General features: G+C 41.4%; 1 protein-coding gene across 3 annotated transcripts; it reads left to right on the forward strand.

The window, feature by feature from the left end:
* Nucleotides 1-2,394: 2,394 nt before the first annotated feature.
* On the forward strand, nt 2,395-11,243 carry nod2 (nucleotide-binding oligomerization domain containing 2). 3 transcript variants are annotated; one of them, XM_076286927.1, is made up of 11 exons: nt 2,395-2,855; nt 3,082-3,585; nt 3,746-3,884; nt 4,805-6,536; nt 6,698-6,781; nt 7,044-7,127; nt 7,222-7,305; nt 7,614-7,697; nt 8,560-8,643; nt 8,850-8,933; nt 9,087-11,243. In XM_076286927.1, exons 2-11 carry the CDS (start codon nt 3,106-3,108, stop codon nt 9,157-9,159), a joined length of 2,928 nt encoding a protein of 975 aa, XP_076143042.1. In that variant the 5' UTR covers nt 2,395-2,855; nt 3,082-3,105; the 3' UTR covers nt 9,160-11,243. The 3 variants fall into 3 exon arrangements, with proteins under 3 accessions (XP_076143042.1, XP_076143043.1, XP_076143041.1); XM_076286926.1 differs by having other exon boundaries at nt 2,396-2,851; XM_076286928.1 differs by lacking the exon at nt 7,222-7,305 and having other exon boundaries at nt 2,395-2,851.
* The last annotated feature ends 15 nt before the right edge of the window (nt 11,244-11,258 follow it).

The following is an 11,258-nucleotide window of genomic DNA, read 5'->3' on the forward strand; positions in this document are numbered from 1 at the left end:
TACACATACATCTACATCAGCCTGCATCAGCCTGCATTGGGTCACAGGTCCGAATTAGCTCAGCCAGGGTCAGCTCTGGGCCATTCTAAACTGTTAACATGCTCTATCAGTCGCCATCCATGTACATCAGAGAGACTCCTCTCTTCTCTGCAGAAAGAAAGTTTGTAAGTATGCCCTGAAAGCTATGGAGGAAGATGGAACTAAATGAAGCAAAGACATGCTTTCACAACAGATGCTTGGATGCACAGATTCCCGTGAAATACCCGTAACGAAACTGGTGCATTGCAACATTCCTACTCAGAGCTCCTGCATCATTTTGGCTCTTTCTGTTGTGTACTGTACTTTTTGCATGTTTTTGCATATAACACACCTGGTCCCATTAGAGATTTCGAGATTCACCACACGTGTTTCAGATTTTTCAGCATAAGCGAGGGGGAAGGGAGCTGAAAATGCCTTATTGAGCTATGTTATTCATAGCTATAAGATGAGAATGGCTTTGCGGAGTGATGTTATTCATTGCCATAAGGTTGAAATGGCTTGTGGAGCACAGTTATTTATTGCTATGAAGCAGCTTTAGTGCAGCCCTGGGACCTGAATTGAGTCCATATGGAGCAGCCCTCGGCTTTAATGTCATAGAAACCACATGCTGATCAACATTTCCTATGTGTTGGACTTTGGACAACCTTCGCTTGATTTTGGTGGAAAAAGGTCTGTTATTGAAATGAGAAATATCCTCTGTGGACTTGGTTTCCCAACCTCCTGATGAGTACGGTAAATAAGAGGCAGTCTTTTTGCACTACCTTCGTCATGTTCCCATCCAAGGCTTGCAGTTTAAGGAGAGTGTGGATGATCATATAGACTGATCATCATCATTCAGGAAGGGGTGGACATTCTCTCTCTTAGCACCTTCCTCCACCCATGTTTTGGATCATTGAAGCATGACTCTCAGTCACGCTAATGGTGGCATCGATCTCTAAGTCACCCATGTAGTCAGTATCAGAGTTTAACACATAACAGCTTCCATGCTCAGAGGGGAATAAGCAGCATGTAGAAGCTGCGTGTGATAGATGAGGCTCCCTATCCTACATGGTATGTTTACATGGTCTTTTACTGCCTGCTCATTCGGTCAGAATTCACTCTGGGGATACATTTCGAGCAACATTTTCTTCTATTTAAGGTGAACTTGAGAAAACACAGTCCTCTGAGTGAGCTCATAAAAAGTTTGTGGCTGTAGTACATACGGCAATATTGTAAATAGGTTCACTAATGGACACCTAAAAATCGCCCCATCTTGAGAAAGTAAATGGACCCAAATTTTAGCTATAATAATTTCTACTGTAAAAGGTTTGGCTTCATGGAAGAGAGTGATTTTGAAGGTTGGATTGTTGGCAAACAGCAAGCAGAGAATGCCAGATAGAAGTTGTTGGTGAGCACATTTTGAAAGATGAAATGCATCACCACTGATTTTGAGCACAGAGCTAGTGAAGTCACACAATAGCAGCCGAAAAACAATGAGCTGGGTTCACCTGGGGTGCAGTTTTGATATCAGTCAAATGATCATATGATGAAGATATTGATGCAAGAGCATCTTTGTTGCACCCAGTTGTGAAGCCGGCCTCCTTGTCAGATTCTCAGAGAAACTGACAGTCAAAACCCAACCCTGGCCTCCTTTTCATTTCTCTTTCTTTTGACAGACTTTTGAGGTTTTTCCTACGCAGAACATAATGAAAAGGCCAATGAACTAATCACAGTACACAGGAGGAAACAACAATAATATCACTACAATGAAACAACAGACAGTTAAAAAAAATCTCTCAGGCAAACTGGCATGTTATGCTTTTTCCCTTTGCATTTTTAAAAGATCAAAGACTCTGTTAGAAGTGTGCGGCAATCAGTGCAAGCAGCATTTCCAGAGTGTTTTTTTTTATGAGCTCTCTCAAGATTACATACTAAATCATACTGCTTGCTCCTAACAGTTGAGATGATATATTAGCTCACTATTTCCATTTCTTTCACTACTTTCATCTTACTACTCAGACAACCTCTATTAGCCATAATTTTCCTATTCATCTTTTTAGGACTAGGCCTATCTATATCTGTACAGACACATAAAATGTAAATATGTCTTGTTCATATTTAACGAGCTAAAAGTAGGTATACAACTTGACTAAAGTTTATTTAGCTACTGAGATACAATTCACATACTCTACTAAGCTATGTGGCTTAGTCTTCCACATTTAGTACCCCTTGGCCTCCAAAGGAACTGATTGCACACTATGATGCAATAGCTCCCTCAAGTGGCGATATACAATTTCCGCAAGTGCATTTCCGCGGTGCGCTTCTTCAATAAATCCATTTTACATTATGCTATGTTAAAGCGTGGACCTAGATGTTAGCTACACAGTTCACAAAGTTCATATCACTCTTAAGTCGCCTTCCGCAAGCAAAACGATACTAAACTTTTTCGCTGGGGCAAGGGGTGGGCTAAGCAACAACAGGCTAGGCTACAGAGACTGACAGGTCCGGTGATAGTGCGAATGTTAAGAGAGTATTAAAACACGGGATATTTTGCGGGAAAATATTAAAACTGAACAGCGGGGAGAAAAATTAAATAGCCTACGCGAGAAACACAGAAAAAACGTTAGAGTTGTCAATCCCAGTTGGCGGCCCTAGAATATTAGGAAAGTGAAAACAAAACTGACGTAGGAATAGTCTGACACGGTTTTAGGAGTGCCATTACTGTGCTGCTTTAAAATCCAAACTCAACTAGGAAGTCTGCCTGACACGCCACACAGTGAGCAGTCGTGAGCAGTAGGCTACAGTTAGACATGGCCATGGATCAAGATGTACTGTATGTAAGACCTCTCTTCTTTTCTGTGTCTGTCTATTAGGCCTACCGTTTTTGAATGCGATTGTATAGCCTGTAACCTATGTGTAAACAAAAATCGTTTTAATTGTTGATGATGGATTAATCCCAATGTATGCTCAACCACCCTCACAAGTATGGTAAATAATTATAATGTCCCTCTCATAATCAGTAAGTAATTCTTCCTCCTCTGAAATGGCACCTCTTGTTCTTAGGTTTGGTGATTAGGCTAATGAAGAATGAGTGCACAGCTAGTCTTGAGGCAACGAGCAGAGCTTGTCCAAGCATTATGCTGTGGGGGAACCCAAGAGGGCCTGGAGAGCATTCTAGACCTCCTCTTATCCTGCGGTGCACTTGTGTGGGAGGACTACCTGAGTGTCTGTGTGGCAGGCAAGACCTTGTGCTGCAGAACCAGAGAGCTTCTAGACCTTGTTTATTCAAAGGGGGAAATCGCTTGCTGTCATCTCCTGGCTGCTTTCAGTCAGGTTCTTCCCGATGCACAGAAGAACAACCTGAGCTTTGGGAAATGCTCAGATGTCCAGCATTTCCAGGAGATGCCGACTTCTGCCACACTGACACTGCTGAGTGATAGGCCTGGAATGGTGACAAAGCTTCGCCATTGTGTTGATGGGGCACTGGATGTGTTGTTTGAGCAGGGATTCCTCACCTCATCTGAGTGTGAGGGAATCCAACTTCCCGTGTACACGTCTTCACAACAGGTAAATCTCTTCATGAGGAGAACCACCACACAGTGGTGTGATGTGTTCAATGAAAATTAAAATGTGTGTCTTTTTGGTCATTGTTGGCCTTGCTAAAAAAATGATATATAACAAAGCTATATTGCACAACAAGTTATTTCATCTGTTTTGTGTTGTTTAGGTAAGACGCTTGCTTGACCTTGTTCAGTTTAAAGGAGTAGGAGCAGCAAAGGTGCTTCTACAATTCTTACAAAAAATACCAATGACTGCTGTGCCACCCAACAAAAATGAGAAGTCCACTAAATCAGCCTTTGTGTCAGGTAGGCCTAACTCGTTTATTTTTAAAAAAAAGTGTCCTTCCTCTTTTACCAACCCCCCCCCCCCCCCAAAGGAAATCCTTTTCAAAGTCTAATTTTCAACCTATTCCGATACATTTAGGTAAGACTATTTCAAATAATTTCCCCTAATTGTTTTGAAATATGACAAGGCATGTGATTCAATGTAATCACCCTCCCTTTTGTTTTGACGTACTACCAAGACAACTGAAAGCTGAACCATGTTGTTTCTTCACAATTACTGATTTAAACACGCATAGTGATGTCTCGTAAGGATCCTGTTCATGTTGCACAACACTAGTGTTCCATTTTCTTTCCTTTTGGACAGCTGATGCATTGAGTGAAAGAACACCCTGATTTGTCATGCTATATTGACATATTTGGTATTGTGGTACATATGTGATGTGTTTCTATGATAATCCCTGGCAAAGTAACCACAAAGTAAAAGTAAACATTTTGCACAGATATTCATTTTATTCCATACATCAAGATATTCACATCCAGTCTCTTCTAGTAGGTAAAGAAACTTCCTGACTACAAACATGCCAAGTTTCAAAGCTCTCAGAGCTTGTGTGATTGATCTGCACTAGTTTATATGCCCTGACTCCCATACGGACAGGCTATATTTTAGTCCTTTTTTGGTTTTGGGGTATAACAATAGGGGTATCTCAAAAACGAAAGCCCTTTATGACCATTTGTCACTAGCCTACTTGTGTAATGACATTTTGAGTCTATTAAGAGGCAAAACACCCAATAATTCTGGAGGGTACTGTAATGAACACATTTGATGGCAAATAATCAATGGCATAGATCATGTAAGACCTCTGTGTGTGATGCAGTGCAGAGCCTTATAAGGCTTTGATGCAGTGAAATAGCAGTGATGTTCTATCTCCCTGTCTCAACAGAGTTCCAAAAGAAGCTGTGCAGTTCTATTTCAGCACAGTTCCATTTCCTCAGCACCTACAGTGGCACAGGCAAATTCTCCCTGGATGACATCTACACGGAGGGCCTGCTAGAGCTCGGGCAGGGGGGCAAGGATACTCAAATGTCTTTAAACCTTGAGGATGTGGTAGGACGTGTGGGGACCCTCAACAAGGAGGCCGACACAGTCCTGGTGTCAGGGGAGGCAGGTTGTGGGAAGAGCACCTTCCTGCAGAGGCTTCATCTACTCTGGGCCAGGAAAGCAGCGTTGCACGACTACCTCCTGCTCTTCCCTTTCAGCTGCAGAAAGCTCAACACAGAAGAACGAGAGCTTTCTTTAAAGGAATTGTTGTTCCTGCATTGCTGTTGGCCCGACAGCCACCAGGATGAGCTCTTCCAGTTCATATTGGATCACCCTCACCTGGTGCTGTTCACTTTTGATGGCCTCGATGAGTTTAAACAGACTTTCTCCGATGACCAGAGGCATTGCTGTCCCACCCAACCTGCAAAAGTGTCTGTGTTGTTCTTCAATCTGCTGCAGGGCTCCTTAATGAAAGGTGTTCAGAAGTTGGTGACCAGCCGGACTGAGGCAGTCCCACCCACACTGAGGAAGTATCTATGCAAAGAGGTTCTGCTGAAAGGGTTTTCTACAGATGGGATTGACTGCTTTGTAAGGAAGCATCACTCTGACCCTGGGATCGCCTCCCGTGTGTTGGAGTCACTACACAGTAATACTGCACTTTTAGGCCTTTGCCACATTCCTGTCTTCTGCTGGATTGTGTCTAAATGTTACAAAGAACTCCTCGGTTTTGGCAACAGCAGCCTTCAAACCATCACTGATGTGTACCTCATGGTGTTGCACCACTTCTTTCATCACAGAATCTCTAAAGGGAAAAGGTCTGAAAAGGGCTGGGTCCATGAACATTTTGACACAATTATGCACCTTGGTAAGCTTGCATTGCAAGGCCTTCAGAAATCTCACTACATTTTCTCAGAAACTGAGGTGCAGAACTGTGGCGTTACGGAGGACGATATTGGCAGAGGTTTCCTCATCCAAAGTAAGAACATCTCCTTTGACAACAAACACTATGAATTCCTGCATGTCACCATGCAGTGCTTCTTCGCTGCTCTTTTCATCACTCTTGATAGCAGCAATGACAAACGCACAATTCAAAGGCTCTTCGAGACCGAGTGCACGGCTAAAGGGTGCCTGGGAATTCTTCAAGCCAAAAAGCCAGACGGGCCGCCAAGCACAGAGGCTCCAAACCTTCAAATCACTTCCACGTTTGTCTCCGGCCTCTTGTCCCAGCGGCATCAAGGACTGCTATTACAGTGCTGTCCTATCCAGACACTTCACAGAAAATCCAAGCTGGTTGTGAAGTATGTGTCCAGAGGTATGCAGAATCATTTTAAATCCATCCCGCAACCTGTCAAAGGGGAGAAAAAGAGCATGCATGCAATGCCTAGCTTCGTATGGCTCACCAAGTGCATTTATGAGATGCAAGATAGTGAGGTCGCCAAAAATGTTGTGGCCAAGCTGGATGTGGAGCACCTGAAACTGACCTACTGCAACATCGGCCCACTGGAGTGCAGCGCTTTGGCCTTCGTCCTGCAACATCTCAAGAGTCCAGTTGGGCTACAGCTGGATAGCAATGCAGTGGGAGACGTGGGAGTGGAGCAGCTTCTGCCCTGCCTGCATGTCTGCCACTCCCTCTAGTATGACTAAATACAGCCTTTACCGTCATTTCTATTAATGAATTGAGATGAAGACTAGTAAGATGATGTAGTCTTCAGTTTTTCTAACCTAATCTAACCTGATGTTTAGTCCAGTATTTGAGTGATATGATATTTTCTATTTTTATTGTTGTGTTGGTCAGTTTGAGAAACAATAACATCTCCGATGAGGGGATTGCTAAACTTGTTGAGAAGGGCGTTCAGTGTGATACCTTCAAAAAGATTGCGTAAGTAGTAATAATATTGTAATAATTATCTTGTTTAATTTTCTTGTAAGAAATCACGTCTTTTAAGTACAAATGTGTGGACACTTAAGTATATATGAACATGAAACCACAGTGTGTAACAGGAACTTAGACTGAAGGGTGTATACTCATACCTACTATGAATATGTGACGTAGAATGCTAATTAGAGTGTGTATAAATAAATAATCATATATCATAAACAATCTGATAACATGACATATAAAGAGTACTTTGCACTTTCAGGCTCTTCAATAATAAGTTAACTGATGGCTGCACACAACACCTGGCTTATCTTCTGAAAACAAAGAAGAATTTCTTGTCTCTGCGGTAAGTTGCTCGATGAAATATTGGTCATCCCTGTTGAGATTTACAATAGGACATATGGCAGAGACATCTCTATAAATGTACTCCTCTGCTGCAGGCTTGGGAATAATAAAATAACAGCTGCTGGAGCAGAGCAGTTGGCTGAAGGCCTGAGATGCAGCCAGTCACTTCAGTTTCTGGGGTACGGAGAAAAAATACATACTCTCCCCATCCAACAACACACAACTGTTCTGCAATTTGGCAATAACAACAGGCCCTCATTATGTAAAATAATATTTGTGTGTGTGTGTGTGTGTGGGGGGGTGGGGGGGGGGGGGGGGGTGGGTTACACTAAATTACTTAATCTAAAATGTATCACCTATATATCTACAACACAATCTGTTTATGCCAAAGAAGTCACTCGGGCATGCAAATTCATTTTACCATTTTTCACCAAAATTCACTCTTAGAATATGAATAGCTAATTGTCTCCTTTTTATATTCTCTCAGTCTCTGGGGGAACAAAGTCGGAGACAAAGGAGCTCAGGCACTTGCTGGTGCTCTGGAAAACAGTCAAGCGCTTGTGTGGATGAGGTAATCTTGACAACTTTTTTCACATTCTCTCCATGATTTCTATTAGTGTATTAGTATGATTGAATTTATTGAATTTTACTTGAATGTTATGTTAATGCTATTGCAATGTGTATTGTTATTCTATGAGTGTAAATCACTTTGGATAAAAGTGTGCCAAGCAACCATAACCACAATATTATAAAGTAGCCTATAATAGTTGGTATTTGGTTTTAATAAATACTCAATATTTGTTTTTCTATGGTTAGTCTTATCTGTGTCATTATGACAGTCTACACAGCTGTCTGTGTAATGCAGTTGTTTACTGTGTAAATACCTTTGACCTTGATCGGATGGTACAGTGGAGGAACCTTCTGCTATTTCCATGGCACTGAAGAGATCCTCAGAAACCCTTGAATTCATCTTGTTTGTTGCAGAGTTGTATGCATTTTTATCCAAGGGAAAGTATAGTAGACTCTACTAAGAGGATATTAACCCCATGACTAGGTTAGCACCTTGCTCAACTATTTGAGTTACAACACAGGACTAACAGAAACTGATTTCAGTTTCTCTTGTGGCATCTGGACAAATGTCATGTTTTGAAGAGTAGGGCAGCAAGATTGATTGGCGGGTTTGTTAAAGAGCCCTAATTGCTTACAACAGTATATGTCAAAACGCAATGAAATCAAAAATAATCCCTGCCATGGAAATATTTTTTTAACAACCCCTTACACTCCTGTGGTTTTGTTTGAAATCAGTCTTAATGTGATTTCCAGTGATTTATTGCTGTGTGAGACAATGATTGTGTGTATAACAAGACTAATCTGTCTAATTCCTTTGGTCTAACTGGGTTATCATCAGTGTGTTTTTTCCTCCCATTTTGCAGTCTGGTAGACAATGGAGTTGGCAGTGCAGGGGCACAGGCACTTGCAAAAGTCATTCAGAACAGCACCACATTAGAGGAGCTGTGGTGAGTGAGCATTACATGGCCTGACAAATGTCAATCAGCTTTATATTGCTCTAGCAGTACAAATGTTGTCGTTAAGCTTCACAGCAATTAAATGATGACCAACATTCCATCAGTCAGTGTGCAATTAATTTGTCAACTTGCCAGTCTCTTGAATGGAATAATTAACTATAACCACTGTGCCACTTATGGTATATCCGGCTGTGTAGGTTGAGTAAAAACTGCATCACCAGAGATGGAGTACAATATCTAGTGCAAGCCCTTGAGAAAAATTCAAGTGTTACATCAATATGGTAGGCTACCATTCAATTATACAATATGTCTTTTGTTTTGTAATAGGCTAATGGCCTATTTAATACCAAGTGTGTAACAGCATAAGTATTACATTATATTATAGGCCTATGATATTATATTGTTTGTAAGATAGATTTTGTTTTATTTTTCAGGTTGAGGGGTAACAATCTCAGTCCAGAGGAGGTTGAAGAATTTTCTCTGAAAGAACGTAGACTTACCTTCTAGGCAATAGGCCTACTTGACATGTTGGGACACCTTGCTCTGCTGGTACTCAGTAAAAAGGCAGAGACTTTCTAATGAGGAGACACAGCACTCAAAAAATCCTCCATAGAAATTCACGGGGTTAGTTTGTAACGCCAATATGGCCGTTGTCTACACATATCCCACCCCTTCCTCGGCAAAATGTGAATACATTGAGCCAACCATGTGGTGTGATGTGAATACATTGAGCCAATCATATGGTGTGTTGTGAAGACATCATGCCAATCATGTGTTGTGAACTCGCCGCTGGAGCAAGGTTGGTGTCGTGAAGCCTTGCGCACGTGCATTTCTGCCGAATAGGATGCCCGATGAGTGCCCAAAAAGCAATGCAATATGGCCACTGAGTAGAGGGACTTGCCTAAAAGGACTCTGAAAAAGGCTCGTAGAACCTGATAATGTAATAACTTCCCAATAATCTGATAACATGTTGGTTTCAGAACCCAATAATGTAATAATTTCCCAATATTGTAATAACTTGCTCAGTGTTTTGGTAGCATGCCACCAATAGTTGGGGGTCATCCATTGTGTGTCTACCTTTTGCCATGAGGGCCAAGCAGAGAAGTTGTGTAGGCACCCTTAGTGTCTCAAATTTAGCTGTTGGGGGCAGAAAACAGAAAAGTTTATTTTATTTACTACTTTCTTTGCCAAGTACCATATATTTTTTTTTCATTTTACACTTTTAGTGCTCCAGTGCTTTTGGACTTCACTAAAAAGATTTATTATTACCAGATAAGTGCAAGCAGCGATGATGTGGTCAAGCAGCCCACCAGGGCAATGTGATGACCGCACTAATGCGGGGATCACATCAACCAGCGGCAGCGGCAAACGTAAGCAACACGTTCCTAAGCAACACAAACGGTTTGTCAATTGAATACGCTTGCGTTGCGCTTTGAAAGTTGAACCAAGTTCAACGCTCAGCTTGTTCAACGCTCAGCTTGTTCAACGCTAGCGTTACGCCAGCGTTGCCACCGTTCCACTGCCGGACCATAGAGAACAATAGGAAACCTGCTGCTTGCCGCTGGCTAATGTGATCCCTGCCTAAGACCAAGCTTTATGGTAAATGATGATTAGCCATCATTACCTGTTTGGCCCAAATGGGTTTGGCAGCAATTAGATTATCTTTTTTATTCAAACACCTTCTGATTTACTCTGCTGAAGAAGGTCTGCTGACCGAAAGCTTGCGCAGATTTGAGTAAAAACTTTTTTGCACAGACTAGAGTGTGTGGATTTTTCTTCTATCCTGTTTTTCGTCTATCCATTCAAATATCTTCTGAAATATGATCTCACTTTCTACCACTGATTTTTAAAATCTAAAATCGATCTATGGATTACTATCCGTCAATACTGTAATAACTGGGCAAAATCTGTGGAATGTGGAAAAACAGATATATAATGTGGAGAAAATCAGATATATAATCTTTCATATCAAGGCGTACTGTAGATATGCCACTTGATGGAATAAATCATGATAATGTCCCTAGTAGGTGTGCTAAATTTCAGAACTTGTTTTATAGGCATTATAGACTCCAATGACAGAGGAGGAAGGAAAATAATAATCCTAATAGGCTATATGAAAAGTAAGAAACACAATGGGTTCCTACTCAGCTTGGCTGTTTGGCCCACAATATATGCAAATGTAGGCAGTCACAATTAGGTGTGTAGGCAGCATCACTGCTTGTCCCTTAATTTTGTTGTCCCCAACTTGTCCCCAATACAATTCTTTGCTAAGCAGGTTCACTGCTTGGCCCCCAATAATATGCATTGAAACACAGTGTCCCTAACTAGCTTTGCTTCATGGTCCCTAAATAGAGAAGGTAGAGACAATATTGGAAAAGTATTACATGATTGGGTTCTGAAAAAATAAAGTTAAACCCAATAATGTAATAAACTCCCATTAATGTAATAAGACATTGTATTACATTATTGGGATATTATTGCATTATCAGGTGTTATTACATTTTTGATGGAGTTAGGAGACTTCTATTACATCTTTTGTCTTGTGTGTCATTTATTATTTTGAAAATTTGTTTGTCAGCATTATTATTGGGGGGGGGGGGGGCGGG

This window comes from Alosa pseudoharengus, unplaced genomic scaffold (assembly GCF_046254945.1).
Source record: "Alosa pseudoharengus isolate Yale_2024_CS ecotype anadromous, Long Island Sound unplaced genomic scaffold, YU_APseudo_1.1 YU_APseudo_1.1_scf_16, whole genome shotgun sequence".
Classification (NCBI taxonomy): domain Eukaryota; kingdom Metazoa; phylum Chordata; class Actinopteri; order Clupeiformes; family Clupeidae; genus Alosa; species Alosa pseudoharengus.

Coding starts and splice junctions, on each gene's coding strand:
- nod2 (XM_076286927.1), top strand. CDS start 3,106: ATGAGTGCACAGCTAGTCTTGAGGCAACGAGCAGAGCTTGTCCAAGCA. Junction 7,698..8,559: donor CAAGCGCTTGTGTGGATGAG/GTAATCTTGACA, acceptor CCCATTTTGCAG/TCTGGTAGACAATGGAGTTG. Junction 8,644..8,849: donor ACCACATTAGAGGAGCTGTG/GTGAGTGAGCAT, acceptor CCGGCTGTGTAG/GTTGAGTAAAAACTGCATCA.